Source organism: Camelus ferus, chromosome 34 (assembly GCF_009834535.1).
Source record: "Camelus ferus isolate YT-003-E chromosome 34, BCGSAC_Cfer_1.0, whole genome shotgun sequence".
Classification (NCBI taxonomy): domain Eukaryota; kingdom Metazoa; phylum Chordata; class Mammalia; order Artiodactyla; family Camelidae; genus Camelus; species Camelus ferus.
In genome coordinates this window covers 11765815-11783755 of record NC_045729.1, presented here as the reverse complement: position 1 = coordinate 11783755, position 17941 = coordinate 11765815, and the positions used below count along the sequence as shown (strand labels likewise).

General features: G+C 39.4%; 1 protein-coding gene across 2 annotated transcripts in view; it reads left to right on the top strand.

The window, feature by feature from the left end:
- The window catches only part of PTPRO (protein tyrosine phosphatase receptor type O), a 177305-nt gene that overhangs the window by 140379 nt on the left and 18985 nt on the right, over nt 1–17941 (top strand). The window contains exons 15-19 of one of the 2 annotated variants that reach the window (XM_032473092.1): nt 854–974; nt 5079–5147; nt 7498–7581; nt 12035–12070; nt 13729–13810. In XM_032473092.1, the coding sequence (XP_032328983.1) occupies nt 854–974; nt 5079–5147; nt 7498–7581; nt 12035–12070; nt 13729–13810 (392 nt within the window). The remainder of the gene's footprint in view (nt 1–853; nt 975–5078; nt 5148–7497; nt 7582–12034; nt 12071–13728; nt 13811–17941) is intronic. The other variant, XM_032473093.1, reaches the window with a different exon arrangement.

The window sequence follows — 17941 nt, the reverse complement described above, 5'->3', positions numbered from 1 at the left end:
TACTGACCAGATGGGAAATGGCCAAAACCCAGAGCCTTAGGGGTTGTGGGGGCCGGCTATTTCTGTGCCTTTATCATCAGTGTAGGGGATGGTAGCGCCTCTTTTCCTCTAGTCCACGTTTAAGAGTTTTATAAAAAGATGTGACATAAATTCCCACCTTTAACACCCTGCCCCCCCAGGTAGTGTGTGGAGTAGGCACTGCGTAAGCGCCGTAGAAGGTGGGTCACAGAAGACCTAGTATTGAAAGGGACACAACCCCTCTTCTTAAAGGCCCTACGACTTACTAATAGGTTTAGTCTCTTGAGTTGTACAGATGGGAAACCTCTAAACATATGGTTACTGATCATCCGGTTGCCTGCTTCCAGCGATGTGTCGAGTGCTGCAGCAGATGGCGGCTTGCTCATGCCTTTTGCATGTGCGTTATTAGTTGCGAGGGATATGTACAGTTGTGCTTTCTAACTTTAAAGTCGTGGGCATAAAATAAGAGCCCGCCGCTCTCTAAGCTTTTGAAAATGTGAAACAATGACAATGACTTCTGGATTTTTTGTTTCCAGATGAACGTAAACCATGGCACCTGCATTCTTTACATTTCACGTTTTCCTTTTAGAAGAGCATCCTGAATGGGGGTCTTGGAAATGGACTCAATTCTTCCAGCCACCTGCGCATCATTTGTCAATCCACTTTACTAAGTAATAGCAAGGAGGAGGCCATTGCAGGCTTAGACAAACATCATTGTTGCTGTTGTCATCAGCACACGTTCGCTAGTCTTGAGAGCAGATGAAAAACCATGAATGGTTCTGTCAGTTTCCATGGCATGGAAGCTGCAATGAATCCGTCTGCCTTTTCTCTTTAGTTACAGAGGTGAATCCCAACGTGGTAGTCATCTCGGTGCTGGCCATCCTTAGCACGCTGCTAATTGGATTGCTGCTTGTTACCCTTATCATTCTGAGGAAAAAGCATCTGCAGATGGCTAGGTAAGTTGTGTTTTGCTAACCTTTTGCCTACAGCCTTTAAAATATTTTTTTATTTATCAGACGTGTATGGCTTTTGCAGACCTAAATTATACAGCGGTGAGTTTGCTTTCAGTTTTTCCTGTCTATTTCTACCCTGTGTTTTCTAAGTAGACTTTTAAATATTATTTTAGAAAACATTGCCATTGAAATAGTAAAGCGAAAGAGTGTTTGTTTACACAAAGCCAGACCCCTTGCTATCAATCTTGTCATTTTTAAGTAGCCCATACATTGGGGTCCATTCATTGTATTTGGATACTTTCAAACATATTTCGGACTAAAAGAAAGACATACTCAGTATGATTAATGAGAGGACTTAATATATGTGGAGACCACAAGAGAGAAAAAAATCCCTTTCTTCATTGGTTCTGCTGAAGCTGTTTTATTAGAAAATATTTGTCAAGTTTATGCTTAGGTCCATTCAGGTACCCTTGTTGGTTCTGTCCTTGTTACACAGAGTCACAGACAGTATCATTTTTCTTGCAGTTTTGAAAGCCTTTTGATTCATGATTTTGTTGATTCCCTGTTCCTTTGATCACTGATTCATCTATCATCCAAGCACTTTCTCAAGTTCTTTCTGTGATTCCCCTGCATTATCCAAACAATCCATCAATTCTCTTTTAAAAAAAAAATATTGCCTAGTTGAGTATTACTGGGTTTAGGAAATTTGGATCAAATTTATACTTGCCCATTATTGCTGAAATGTCAATTAACATTCATCTCCTTTCTCAAAGTTCTATCATTTACTCATTCATAAATAAACTTATCCATCCAATAATGATTTAACTGCTACCTTATATAGTACTATCAGAACAGTCAGAAATCCAAGCTGTCCACCAGGAAGTTAGCACCTAGCTGGAGATATGTACATAAACAAATATATTTAAAGGTATAAACTTCCCTGTACCAGAAAGTAGATAAAAATGGGATGCCGTGAAAGTCAAGAAAAGGGATTAGTTCTGAATATAAAAAGCAAGCTTCTTGAATGCCAGCATTTGAACAAATCTTAGAAGGATCAGGAGGGTGGTGGTACTGCACTGTGGCTAGAGTATAAAGCTCTGAAATTACACTCCTTGGGGTCAAATTCTAATTTACAACCTATGTGACTTTGTGCGGTTCATTGAAACCTCATTCGTTAACTTCACAAATATTACTGGACACCTGCTCTGTGTCAGACTCCTCCCGGTGCTTGGGATATGGCCGCAGATGAAGCAGACAGTAATTTCTGCCTTCACAGAGCTTGTATTCTGGTTGAGGAGATAGACAATACACAATAAAAGTGGAAGTGAAATGGCTCCCTGGCACATCAGCAGATGATGGGAGAAGAGTAATAGAGCAGAGTGAGGGAGAGCAGTCAGGTGTGGAGGGTCTGGGGGGAGGAGCCCTGGGAGGCAGGTGGGTCTCACTGAAAGGGTGACATCTGAGAAAGGACTTGAAGAACATGAGGGAGTTAGTCATGTGTTATCTGGAGGAACAGTGTGCCCAGAAGAGGGAACAGCCAGAGCAAAAGCCCTGAGGCAGAAGCATGCCTAGCACATTCCAGGAACAGCAGCGAGGTCAGTGTCGCTACAGCGGAGGAGATGAAGGGAGGACTAGCAGGAGATGACACAAGATCCCACAGGACTTTGTAAGCCATTGTAAGGTCTTTGGTTTTCGTTCAGAGTAGAGGTCAGCCATTGCAGGATTGGGGCCAGGAGATCTTATGTTTTAACATTTTCATTATGACTTCTGTGTAGAAAAGAGTCTGTATTGAGAGAAGGCAACTGGAGGGGCCATTACAGTGATCCAGGCAAGAGGTGATACTGGCTCAATCCAGAGTAGTAGCAATGGAGGTAGGAAGAAATGATCTGATTCTGGATATATTTTGAAAATAGAGGTATTTGCTCACGGGGTTGGCTAGCGAATTGGATGTGGAATGGAAGTGAGTAAGAGTCAAGGTTGGTGGCACGGTTTTCAAACCTACCAACTGAAAGGGTGGAGCTGCTATCAACTGACATAGGATTCCAGGTGAGGATTTCAGAGTTGGAGGAACATGGACTCCAGTTTTGTCGATGTCAAATCCGAGGTGACCGCAAGGGCAGGTGTGTTGTAGGCCACCAAACGTAAGAGTCCGGTGTTTGGGGGACAAGTCTGGATTAAAGATAGAAATTTAGGATTCTTACCATACAAATGTTATTAAAGCTACAGACTGGATGAAATCCAGGACTTAAGCGTAAATTTGAGAAGAGGGCCCTGGATTAAGCACCAGAACAAACTAATATTAAGCTTTTCAGGGAGAAAATAAGAGATAATGGTAAAAAAATGACCAACAAGAGGCATTTGGTGGAGTGGAAGGAAAACTAAGAGAATGAGGTCCTGGAAGCCAAGGAAAAAATGTAGATCAGGAAGAGATGATAACAGCCCTACATTAGCAGATGGCTAGGAGCAATAACTCAGCTATGGTAGAGTCATAGGAAGCACGGAATAAATGTTAGCCCACAATGGTAATGGGGAGAGGCGGAAACAAAGGGAGTAATGGAAGCAGTGGTATTCATGAAGGTATCATTGCAGGAGCATCCTTTGTGATGCATACAGCAGAATCTTTCGGAGGAGTGATTCTACTCCAGCCAGCTGGTCATTAGAGTGGATATTCTTAACATTATTTTGTGCCGTGATTCTCTCTGGCAGTCTAATGACGCCTGTGGATCTCTTCAAGAACAGTGCTTTCCTTCTAAGTGCCTAAAATAAAACACATAGGATTAAAAAAAAGAAATTAATTATATGAAAATAGGGTAATCAAAGTATTCAGAAAACAAATGAGTTGCATGCATCTTTATTAGTACATCACATAACAATATTTAGTAAGGTGTGTAAGAACGCTCATAATTTCATCAGAGTGATGACTGTGAACCATATTTTAATATCAGCAGCAAGTCTATTATAGAAAAATAAATGCAATTTCTATTCTCAAATCTCAAAAGTACTGATGATATGATTGGCTCTTGTTGCCTACTTTAATAACTAAAGAAATTGCTAACTTTTAGTTAGAGGTTGTGAAAAAAAGGTGTACTTTTTCCCACTTGCGTTCCTTGAGCCCTAAATTCTATCCTTGGACCCCAGATTAAGAACCCTTGAATTAGAGAGTAAAATAAATCCCATATACAGGACATTGACATAGAAACATCAATTGATGAGGTCTAATTTATAATACATACAACATGAAATGATATGTTAGTGTATTTTTCAAGGAAGAAAGCTAGTCTTTGAACACTCTAATGAGAACAGGCAGATAACTGAAGTAATTAGTACATTGTGCCAATAATGGCAAAATCTGCTTCAGTTCTGAATAAGCCCATCAATTTCTTACAGAGGGAAAAATGAGACGCATGAGCCCCAGGGAGCTATGTTATTTACTCATGATATTAAGCGAAAGGTGGGGAAAGCATGAGAATTATGTTTACCTTTTTCCTCCACTTCTGGAAAATAAAACTTTAACAATACTTTCTGCTGACAGATTAAGAGGCAAACTTCTGGATAGGAAGCTCTGCAAAATCCCATCTATTTCATTTTCATACGCATCACTCCTTTACTCTCAGGTGATGAATTAAATGAGCATCACAATACGAGGGGAGAATTCTGGAGGAAGAAAACAATGCAGTTGGAGCCTTGTGTCATTATAGAGAGAAAATTAAATGCTATAGAAACAAAGAACATTTGCTAAAAATGGGAAGCCCTTGGTCAGTCCAGGAGAGTTTCTATACCTTACTATTGAAGGCTTTTTGTAAAAACTACTGTACCCCAAATAGTTCAAAGATTTCTGTTAGGATCATGAGTGCCCTTTGGTAAGGATTATGAACCAAATCATTTGGCTTCAAATAACTTGATTTGGGTGCGTGTGCCCTTGTGAAAAATTGTTTTGTTTTAGCTTTCTATTTTGCATCATACACAAAATAGGAATACATGGAAATTATATCAGGTTTTTTTTAAATTTAATGCTGTGAAGGTTAGCTGTTAAAGACTTTCTTTTATGTCAAGGTAAAGAGCACTCTGTCAAGCAGTAACCTTGGTTTTGTGGTTTCTTTCCAACAGGGAGTGTGGAGCAGGCACTTTTGTTAATTTTGCATCCTTAGAGCGAGATGGAAAGCTTCCATACAACTGGTGAGTGTTGTTTTGGAAAGAGTCTCTACGTGGCTTAGCTACACTGTGTGTGCTCCAAACCCTACTGCATTATTTTAGGGGGATAGATAGTTTTGCCCGATTATCCTTTCATAATTTCAATGATAGTGGATTTTTGAAGATTACATCTTTTTCACTGAGTACGTTCGTTGATATAAGTTTAATGCAATTAAGAAGAAGAGAAAATACAGTAGATGGCTCTGTATTTACCATATTACACAAAGGACAAGTGCAGTTGTGCAAGTCACCCAGGACGCGGCTGCAGAAGAGCTGGAATGAAATGCAGGAGCCTCGCCAAACAAGAGTGGCTGCAGGCAGGAGGGGAGGCTCCATGCAAACCGCGGGAGATCACTATTTAAAACTTTCACTTTAGTGCCTGGGGAAATGAGCAGCCACTTCGGTTCAAAAATCAAGTAGAAGTGTACAGCCCAGGGCTCTCAACTCCTATGCTTACAGGCAGCAGACTGTCAAAGCCAGGAAATTTCCATAAGAAACGTAGCCTCCTGTTTCTTTATGCTTGAGTATTAAGGACCTGGAGGGAAGAGGTATTCTGAGAATTAAGAAAGCATCGTCATGAGGTTAAATTAGTTGACATTACACTTAACAGTGATACAGGAAAATTAATAATCCTATACTCAGCAATGAATACCCAACAAGATTGCTGACTAAGTAACCGCTTCATACGCCAGCACTGCTTCCATGGTCTAGTTTGTTTCTTTCATGCAAAGCACATTTAAATATACATACATTTCAGGTTAATCCTCAGTAAGTGATTCTTTTCTATTTCCTAACCGCCCCAAAATGGTTAATCTGAAAGAAATAAATATAAAGACTGGAAATTTTACCCTCAGAATTAATGAAGGAGGGAGGGCTTTCTTTAAACTATGAATTCTAATTCCTTAAGTGGGCAACTAGTTGAGACCCACTCTAGTTGAAACTCTAGTTGAAATAGGATTCTTTTCAACAAGACAATATGTTGTGCTGCCCTGAAGCTTCAACCTGAATGGAATTTTGGCTACTCAGATATGATTCACCCAACTGTGAAGAAAGAGAAACAGATAAACTCTGGATGGTAAAAAGTTAAGAAACATTTCTAGATTTGTTCAAGTGTAATTAGCACTGTTTCCCGAATGAGGAGAGTAACTCACTCATGTTTGTTTCTTGCCTGGCCCACCCTTAAAAAAGCCCAGTCCACAGAGTAGTGATGAGGGGCCCATCTGGGAACGGAGCCAGTTATACCTGTGACTCAGGAGGGCTGTGAATTGACTGACTACGCAATCGGTCACAATACGGAAAATTCATGAGAGACCAGTTTTGGGAGAACTGAGGCAAAAGAGAATTCATTCCAGGACCTTTCTGTAAAATTAAGAAAATTCTCTTGCAGCTCTGGGTAAAGACGGTTTTGCCAGCACCAGGATTTTCTGGCTAACTGAGACTACATGTCTCAGTGGAGACTTGTAATAGCTAAAGTAACAAGGTGACATTTTCTCCCCTAATTCTCGGAAAAACTCTAGATACAAACATAGGCTATTTTGAAATCTACATTAATAAATGTTCCATTTCACAAATGGTTTAAATACCTGAAATTTGATTCAAACCAGGCGTTTTAAATCAAGTCTGAATTAGAATTAACGTGAAACTAAATAATTTTGCTCCCACTCAACTGAATGTAAGTAAGATTAGAAACTAGACAGGTAATGAGCTACGTATCTTGAATGAATCTTGAATGAATGATACCTGGGTGTCATACCATACCTCTGTTTTAAGGGTGACTTTTTTTTTGGAAATGATGTGTTAATTTAAATTTTAAATATTATAGAACATCAAACCCAGCAGTACAGCTTTATAAGAATGTGTCCTGAAAAATTACTTACCAGAATCAGTGTTCATAAACTGACCATTTACATTTCCTTACACAAGCTGCTGTCAGCTATCAAACGATGTTTTAGAGGTTTTTTAAAATACACTTAACACGGCAAGGGTAATATCCAAGAGTAAGACTGGAGATAACGAATGAGGCATTTCAGAGCCTCATTTAACTGAATGCAAAGTGTAATCACCTAATAGCAGACTAACTGACACAAACCAAGTTGAAAGAATTATATCTGATTACAACAAGGCCACGTGTGAATAAAACTGATTTTGGTAGTATCATAGTACTTAAGCCCTCATGTTTAAATTTCACAGAATTGAATAATATGTAATTGTAATTAAGGTGCTTGTCATTTTAATTAATCCCAGCAGGTAATTTACTGATCTCTGTTCACAGTTTGTATTACTAACTCTTGCTCACTTTTTCATCTTTACATCTGTTATCTATTAATGCTCACAGGCGTAGGAGTATATTTGCTTTCTTAACCCTGCTACCCTCATGTCTTTGGACTGATTATCTTTTGGCATTTTATATTAATCCTTGGTAAGTGATTTTTTTTTTTTACTGTTTGTCTAACACAAAGTCTTTAAAAGTTAGCTTTCAAGAAGTAAACCGAAGGGAAAATCCTTTTTAATGAGTATATGGGTTTAGCAGCATGTAAAATTATTAAACATGTATTGAAATGGATGAACGTAGCTAATGGTACCAAGATGCTAACTGTAATGTCTTCCCAATTAAATTTTCGTCTTGTGATGTTCTTGGCAAGCTTTTCTTCCACTTATTGCTAGTTATTCGTTTCTTTGTTGAGTCAATCCATTGGCTTTTCATCTTTGTAAATGATGCTTTCTGTTTTTCTCACCATCTCCATCCATTAGCGCTATACTTCCAAGAAGGAAGAAATGCTCTAAGTAGAGAAACCCTGAATACTATACTCTGTATTTGGGGCCTTCATATTTTTATAATAATGGTAACTCAATGAATATTGAACAACTGACTATGTGCAGGCCTGTTTGTGTAATTCTCTTATTTAATTGCCCCCACAACTCTGCAGAGAGCATTCTCAGCCCCATTTTACAGATGTGGAAATAGAGGCATAAGGAGATTAACTATCTTAACCTCACACGACTATATAGAAAACCCAGGTTCCAGAACCAAGTGTCTCTGAAATCTGTTCTTTCCTCTCTAAAAAGCGACTTCCTTTGAATAAACATGGAAACTATTCCCCCTTTGAAAATAATGTTTCAGTGTTTATTCACTTGGTCCTTTTTTCCTTCCCCTTCATTCTTTGAAGCACTGCTTAATATTCAATCTGTTGTGAAGAACCTGATTCGCACTCTGTTGTGTTTAAAGGAAAAAAACTCTAATATTGAGTCTTTTAAATTTAGTATATGCAAACATCTTACAGTATGTATTGTCCAAATGCATTTAAATTTCTTTTATTCAAAGAAAAGCTAAAGTGAAAACACTGATACGTGACCGTGGAGGACTGTCAGTGCCAACAAAGACAAGGCTAATCAGCGTATCCTGCAGTGGACTGCAGTCTGCTCCGTATTATTTGAAAAATGCATTGCAGACAACTTGCCTGACTTTTAAATGAGCTTAAAAGGCCCTCTGCCCTATGCAGGTTTCCTCATCATGCATATGGAAAATGCTAGGGTGTTTCTGCTCACTTCATATGTAACAGGTGCCCTTGTGTCGTGCCGTACCCTGTGCTTTTTCTGTGGGACCATTCCATTCAGGAGCAAAGAGCACTGTGATTCCAGGCTGTGTGTATTTACTAGCCCTGCCCTGAGGTTTGTGTATGTTGGATGTTGCGGTGTTTTAGATCACTGAGAGCACAGAAGAAAGAGTTCAGACAAAAGATTGCTCTTTTTCAGTTTTCTTTGTGGAATTTGAAAGTACTCAAATTTAAAATAAATTACTGGGCGGTAGAAATTTTTTAAAAAGCAACCTCCTTTCAATTCTTATTTTATTGATTTTTAAAATCATTTTAATAATCAAACCTCAAAGGGTGTCCCTCTCAACTTTTATAGTGTAGTAATAATAATCTTGAATTCTGAGGCTAAAGTATCTAGAAGGGCTTTTTCTGAGCCATAAGGAAAAAGGTACCAGTTTCCCAAAGGAAAAAAATCATTGTCCTTAAGTATTAGTCCATGGTGTTTAGATACTAAACTATGTACAGACAGATCCAGAAATGTGGACAACTTGAGAAGGACTCCGAAAAAAGCAATAAAAATTGTTCACAGACTGGAAATGAAAATGGCTTATGGAGGGGTGCAGAGTTCAAGCTTTAAGCAATCTGGAGGGTTAGTTATTCAAAAAGGCAATTGATCAAATGCTCTCCAGCTCCTCCGAAGACAGAATAAATACAGGGGGCAAAGTGTAGGACTTTGAGTTGCAATGGGAGAAATATAAAAACAGAACTGCCTCACAGTGGGGATTGTTAATACCGGAATTTGTATTTTCTTTAAAAAGAGAGCTAGATAGAAAACTTTTGACGCGTGGTGGACACTGATGTGTAAGTACTTAAGTCAGAGGAATGTACTAGCTGATGAGAAGCTATTATGATGAAGCTATTACTACAATGACGTTATTCTATGTTTATTCTTAACAACAGTTTCCAGTAGAGGACTTCACCATAGTCAATCAATACTTTAAGTATTTAACATCAGATAGTGTTCAGGTATGAGCAGTACACATAAATTCCATCTTGACCCTCAAAATACACATTTGCTTTAAACTCAGGATCGACTGATCATCCTCAAGGATTCTGCTTATTATTAGAATGCCTGCAGCAAATACCCTTCAAGTACACTGCACAGAATTCAACTAAAACAAAAGAAAGAAAATTGCATATACTGTTATATTCATTTCCCTGCTTACTTCTCTGACTTTCTCATTTTCCACAGTTTGTTTTAAGCTTAAATCAGGTGAATCTATGCTTATTTGCATATCTTCATTTTTAAAGTTTTTAAAGTTAATGTTGAAATGTTGAGATAATTATAAATTCATATGCAGTTGTAAGGAATAATACAGAGATTGATGGGGTAACTTACAAATTAGGCTTTAATAATGACCAGGGTAACCTATAATGAAAAAGCATATTAAAAATATACATGTACAGGTGGAACTGAATCACTATGCTGTACACTAGAAACTAACACAATATTATAAATCAACTATACTTCAATTTTAAAAAGTGATGATGAGACATATTTCTTTAGGTTCCCAAATGCCTACATGGTACAGCTGTGTCCAGTATGACAGTGGATTTGTTGGGGGAGGGAGGAGGGAAGGGAACAGTAAAAACTAGAATGTCTATTTCCTCTAAATCCCAAGTATGGAAGACAAAGAGGATGAAGGAGGAAAAAAAGGACAAGAACTATCAAATGGATGGTCTTCATTCAAAACTGGGCAGAAATAGAAACCACCGGAAACTAGAAAAGGAAAATCAGAAGCACGACTTGCCTTTGTGGATATTTCTCTATGTGTCTTTCACGGCATTACTTTCTCCCCTCCACAAGTCCCATATCCCCAGTGGGATCCCCTATGAGCCCAAATCTAATATCAAATTCTTTTTTTTTTTAATTGAAGTGCAGTCAGTTTACAATGTTGTGTCAATTTCTGGTATACAGCATAATGTTTCAGTCATATATATATATATATACACACATATATTCATTTTCATATTGGTTTTCATTATAGGTTACTAGAGGATATTGAATACAGTTCTCTGTGCTCTACAGAAGAAACTTGTTGATTATCTATTTTCTATATAGTAGTTAGTGTCTGCAAATCTTGAATGGAATTAAAATTGTGTGGGTAACATAACAAAGGTGTTTTGTTTCAATTCAACTAAATAAGCGTTTATTGACCACCCACTAGTGTCCCATTAACTGCGCTCAGCTCTGGGGACAAAGGACAGTCAGGAGAGGAGCACGTGTCTGATGGTCAGACCATGTAAGAAATGCTCCCTGAACCAAGTTTTATGAAAGCTCAGAAGAAGCAGTGCTTCATTCTGCTAAAGACTTTCCAGAAATGGGGATACCCAAGCATTCATAATTTTCAATATAAATTAGAATTTTGGCACAGAAGAGTATTCAGATCACAAATGGCTATTTACTATAGATTGTTTATGTTCTGAACGTCTGGGTGCTTCCATCAATCTTGAAAGACCTCTAAACATTACTTATAAAAATTGTCACTCATACTCAATCACGTATCAGTATTCACCATTTGCATCAGATAATAAAAACGCAATAATGAAATCTTTCCACAGATACTAAGTATTATCTGACTTACGTCTGTTATCTTACTTGTTGGTGGAAAACAATTATCCTAAAATCCCCCTAAAAATGTAATTAACTGAAACATACATGAGTATTACATGAGTTCAACCTTGCAGACTAGTAACGAATTAGGACAAGCAGGTACAACTCTTCAGGTAGCTTAAAACCTAGTTCAAAACTGAAAAAGACTAATGCCATAGTAGAATTATGTAAGATACACGACAACACTGATAGAAAAAAATTCACATTCTCAATTAAAGTGTCCGGAAAGGTTATTTTAGTCTTTATTTAAGAAACTGACATGCCCCGCCTGCCACCATCAGCGCGCTCCTTTATTCCTCAGTGCTTTCCTTCTCGCGTGTGGGACCCGGACTATCCAGGGAGCAGATAACTTCTGTCTGTGTACAAAACACTTCAGCAACTGAACCCCTAGGAGCAACTCATTTTGGGAGGGAGGGGAATCTGAAATATAAAGTGCAGGTATGTTCCTGAAATCTAGTAAAGTTTTTAAAAAACAAATCTGAAAATTTTAACATTATCGTCTCATTTATGGGAAGGTAATTAAGCAAACTTGAGGTAGGTGTAATAAAAATTAAATAAAATAGAGGTGCCTGATGTAATTATTTAAAACTCTTCAAGTTTAATCATTATGTTAATCAATTCTTTTGCCCAGATAAATTTGCTTTTTCTTTTTTTTTAATTCTCAGGAGTAAAAATGGTTTAAAGAAGAGGAAACTGACTAAGTAAGTTTTTCTTACTATTTCATTTGAAAAAAGTATTCTTTATAATGATCTTCACTTTCCAAGTGGAAAAGATCGCTTGCCTTTAAATAGAAGGGATGCTGAAGAAAAAGGCAAATGCATATTATAATAGCTGAACTATTGAGTGTTGGTGTGTTTACACATATGAATGACCGTGACCGCTAAGAAAGTGTACTACAGAAACTAAGTCAGGAATAAAATTCTCACCGTATGAAATCTGAGAAAGAACGGGTTGTTAGGAATTATAAACATCTTGCAGAAGGAAGTCTACTGTTCTAAATCTATAAAAAAAATCTAACATTTAGCTACATCAAAGTAGTACCAAAAACTGCCACTTTGTAGCTTCAAATTCTGTGCTTATTGCAGGGAAAGGCTTTTACTCTGTTTGATGTAATAAACTACTTCGATAGATATTGTCTCAGGAAATCTTTATAATAAATGGAAAAGGGTAATTACTTTAGCTAGCCTGTGGTTTCACTTATCCACTGAACTATTAAGTCAGAAGAATTATAATTCTGATGGGTGAAAATTAACTACCAGTTGATTTCAAAAGCCTAATTAGATCATCACCTCCGGGCCTTTAGTTAAAAACTCTACATGTAAAGAGTGGAACATTCCTATAAATCAAGTCCATTCCTCATACTTGCTTGGGATAGAATGTTGATGAATTAACACGGGGTGGCAATTAGGGGTCCCAGCCAGATCTACGGTATCTGTGCTAAAGAAGCACGTAATACAAAAGAAATGTTGATGCAAAAAATTTCTACTTAGCCTTGAGGGATGTTTGGGCACACAGAGATAACAGAATAGTTTTTTCTTTAATCTATTTCAAATCAGTACGCATCCCATTGGCATATGTTTAGTGACGTAGGACAGACAAGAACAGCCAAAGCAGAGGAGAGACACTGTCAGCTGGAAGGAATAATCGGACCGAAATAGGAAGATTTTGCTGCCCAAAATCGTTGGTTGGATTGTGAAGTGAGGTGGAGGCATAGACTAGAGAGGCTGGAGGACAGGGTCTTGGGACCAAAAAGGGGAGACAGTCTCAGGCCTTGCTCCTCCCAAGACCCAGGCAGAGAGAAGGAGGATGTGGACCAGAGTTTGGGTGGAGTGTGGACGACGTGGAACCTGCCCACAAGCCAAAACCTCAAATCAAGCCAGCTTCCTCCTTCCTTCTTCTCATTGTCCTTCTCATCCTCTCTCCTTCTCTACAAGCCATTTTTTGAGAGTCTCCCCCCATCGTTCCAGTTACCTTCTGTTTATCTTTTCCCCTTCACTCCAAATGCCCCCCCACCACCCACGCTGCTGCCCCGCCCCTTGGCTCCCCTTCCCCATCTCCACGTCATCCCCTCCTTTCCGCATCACCTTTCCACCCTGGCGGGGTCCACAGAGTTGGCCTCTCCCTCAGTCTTGCTGCAAGTCACTCAGCTTATATCATCCACCTGTGGTTTTACATCCTATTAGCAAATACATTGTATTCAATACATATATTTGTTTGAAGTTGTTGATTAACTAATCTGATAGATTAATTTATGTTAAGATTTGGGTAGATTTTAAGAGCATTATAGGACCCAGATAATACATTTAAACTTTAATGGTTTTACTTAATAACATCAGTACCTTTCTTGTGTTTGACAAAGCCCAGTTCAACTGGATGACTTTGACGCCTACATCAAGGATATGGCCAAAGACTCTGACTATAAATTTTCTCTTCAATTTGAGGTGAGTGGATAAAGTATATCGCACTATGGGACCTCATAGGTCTTTGGGAGGTTTTATTTTCTTGGAGAAATTGGGGAAAGAGAGTTACACATGGTTTGTGTAGAAGAAGAACAAAATTAGCAACATGTCCCTTTTCTGAAGCATGTGTGTTTGAGTCTAAGACCGTGTGTCAGAGTATGGAAATGAGCGAGTCTGGGAGCTCAGTGGTGGAAGGGATGTGATTGGTCCTCAGTCTTTCTTCCCATGCACTTCCCAGCTCAGAACACAGTCTAGATAACCTCTCATCCTTTAAACTCCTACAGGAGGCTCAGGTGGTCCGTGATTCAGGGAGACCAAGCAGAAGTGAAAGATAAAGTAACTTTGCCAAATTATGTGGGTTTTTTAAAAAGCCCTTTTGCTGCTTTTTCCTGTGAAACACCAGGTTGTAGACTGTAGCTGCTTTCTCCTCATTATTCACAACCATTTCTTCTTTCCCTGGAATCAGCCAAGGACAGCTCTGGTCTGCAAGAAGCAGCAGGAGTCCTGGTGTGGGTGTTCATTCTAACAGGGCATTTAAGGATGAAAAGAACCTTATACATTATCAGACACCAAGCCCCCTAACTACCACCTGTGTCATGGGAACTTCCACATAAAGCCTGGCTCAGTTAGCCATTGTTTGCTGGTGCGTAAGAGGTTATAAATGCTACACCAAATGCTACAGCTCAAAGAACAGAAACTCGATTTGAATTGGAGATCTCTGGTGAGGATGGCACTTCAGAAGGAGTAAATCGACGAAAGGAGGGGACTTTTGATAAGAAAACATAAGCCAAAAAGCAGAAGAAAACAAATATCTAGATAAATCTGATAATGGCAATGAAAATTATAACGTAGGTACATTTTTAATCTCCTTGAAGTTACAATCTATGAAGCTCTCGCTATACAGCTAAACCAAAGAGGGGAACATTATTTCCAAACAAAGAGAGGACACTGGAGAACCAAGCAGTAAGTGATTAGATCTTAGCTTCAGCTGCTTCAAATATGTGAAAAGTGGAATTTTACATTTTATGTCATAAATTGAACGCTTATGACATACTGAAGACTTTTATATGCTCAATGTATCAATGAACACATTCAGGTTTATTTCATAGGATTTATAAGGGGGATAGGAATACACTTAACTGGGAGTCCAAAAACCCAGGTCCTCACTACCGTTTCGCCACTGATTAATGTTGAGGAAAAAAATCACAGTTTCTCATCATCTCAGTTTCTTCATCTATAAGATGGTTAATTTGAACAAAATCAGTTGTTGTCAACTGAGCTCGTACCAGGCAGTCCCCTAGAGGGGGTTTGGGAGTGTGTGGTTGTCTTCAGGACTTGGGAGGGAGCTACCAGTGGTATTTAATGGGGAGAAGGGCAGAGCTGCTCTGCAATGAGTGGGACAGTCCTGCACAGCAAAGATCGTCCCAGGCCAGCAGTATTCCACTGAGAGACGCTGGACCACTGTGGGCCAGGGATACATCCAAGCTGTGTGCCTGGTGTATCTGTCAGGGCTCTCCAGAGACACAGAACCTAACAGGATGTATATACACACACATACATATAAGCACTCATAATGTTAATTATGTTATGTAATTATTGTACATTATATAATTATATTTTGATTATGATTATGTAATTATTATATGTATATCCTATGTATGATAATATAATAGGATACACATGTATATAGAAAGAGAGAGATGGAGAGATTTACTTGACAGGATTAGGCTCACACAATTGTGGGAGCTGGCAAGGCTGCCATCTGTAGGAGACCCAGGGAAGAGCTGATGCTGCCAGTCAAGTTCAAAGGCTTTCTGGAAGCAGAATTCCTTTCTCCTTGGAGGACATCAGTCTTTTCTCTTAAGGCCTTCAACCGAATGGGTGAAGTCCACCCACATCATGGAGAGTAATCTGCTTTCTCAAAGTCTACCGATTGTAAGTGTAATTCGTATCTAAAAGAATACTTTCACCAAACACCTTGGTGTCGTAGCCCAGGCAAGGTGACACATAAAATCAGCCATCACACCTTGATTTGAAGAGTGTTTAGTATTTTTACTTATTATGAAGCTTTTTTTCCCACATACCTTTATTCTTAGAATATAATTGGTCAAATATGTAGTGTAGTTGGTGCCAAGTCCTGATACTGCATCTCTGCTCTGATGAGAAAACACAAATTACTCTCCAGAAGTCTGTTTTAAATCACAGGCTTAGATTGCAGGTTTCAGGCTTAAGCAGTGGCCCAGTGGTCTGACTCACTTCCTTTTTTTATTTGACAGCCTCCCATGAATTGCCAGCCCCCAGCTCCACCCACATCCTGAGGTTCAGTGTCAGGGTAACCTCCTCTACTCTCAAAGGCGCGTTGCACTCCCAGACCTGACTTCAGGGTGCATGTCAAACCTTTCACGTGGTAGCCCTCAAATTTCCCTGAACTTGATAAATAGTTGAGGCTTAAGGAAAAAAATATTTCTTACTCTAATGGGAACCCAAGAGGATATTGAATTGGGCTAGCTAAATTCAGTCTCCGAGCAGTTTATTTGTCCTGTTTATAATGATGCTTCATACGTGTATTTATTTTGTTACTGACATTGAAAGATTGCGCTCATATTGAGAAATTACATCATTTATAAGCATTATGCAAATTGAAACGAATGTCTAGATTCATATGTATCACCGGTACAACTATAAATCACACGTGAAGCTGTATGAACTGCTAATTTGCATTCACTGAATAAATTTCTCTTTCACTCTGCATCTGATTTTGGATCTGCTGGATAGATTGACTATCCTTCTAATGAAAATATACATCTTTTCTTAAGGTGCTTTGGGACCCAGGAATTAAATTCAGCTCCTCATTTCTTATGTCTCCTGTTGGAAAGGCTTTGGAGAGCTAGACTTTAGAGCTTGGGATTTAGGAGCCCACAAGACGTATCACAAATTGCTCATTTTGCCATTAATTTCTGTGCTTTGTGTTTGATCGGGATGCTAGTGAAAACCCTTACCACCTTTGTTCGGAAATGTGGTTACGAAGATCAAAACAAGGCAACACTACTTACCATACGGTTCACAGAAGACCTTTGGTTTCTGGTTGTAGTTTCCATTTGTGGCTGTCTTTTACTTGTGTTTTAGTCCAGTTCTCTGGAGACCTTCCTGCAGCCATCATTGAAATAAGTCACTTCGAACCCTTTCCAACAGTGCTCACTCAGGGGGTTTACTTGATTCCCAGACCTGAGTTTTCTCTGCTGTCATTCCTTGCTGTCCCTGTTGCCAAGTACCTGCACTGGCAATCTGTCTGGTGACTGGAGTGTTGCCCTAAATCCCACCCTACAGCCCACGGCCCCTCTGGCTGTTGGCAGACTCTCCTGAGGTTGATTCCTTCTTCCCAGTCTCCCCTCACCTGCCCAAGTTTCCCCTCGCTACAGCATTCCATCCTTCCTCCCGAGTACCTGTTCTAGGATGAACTGTGTCGCCAGAAAGATACGTTGAAGCCGTAATCTCTTAGTACCTCAGCACGTGACCTTATTCAGGAAGAGAGTCCTAGCAGATGTAATTAAGGTGAGGTCAGACTGGAGGAGGGTGGGCTCTTAACCCAGTATGTCTGGTGTCCTTATGTAAAGACAAAAACAGAGACAAACAGGGAGAACGCTGGGTGATGACAAAGGCAGCAACATGCAGAACACGCTTCTGCCTGAGCCGCCCAGTCTGTGGCGTTTTGTGTCGGCAACCCCAGCTGACTAACACAGCGCACGTGTTTGCGCTCTGCTTTTCAAGACGGTGCTTCAAACACAACCAGCACAACTCAGACTGCCGCTGGTGCTGGTGCCTGTGTTAGTTTCCCAGTACAGCAAATTACCCCAATCTTGGTGACTTAAAACAACAGATGTGTCTTCTCTCACAATTTGAGAGGCCAGAAGTCCAAACTCAAAGTGTTAGCAGGACCGTGCTCCCTCTGCTCTCAGAAAGAATCCGTCTTTGCCTCTTCCAGCTTCTGGCACCTCCAAGCATCCCTGACTTGTAGCTGCATAACTCGAACCAATGCCTCCACCTCCACGTGGCCTCACCCTCTTCTGTCTCTTTTAAGGACACTAGTCATTAGATTCAGGGCTAATACAGCAG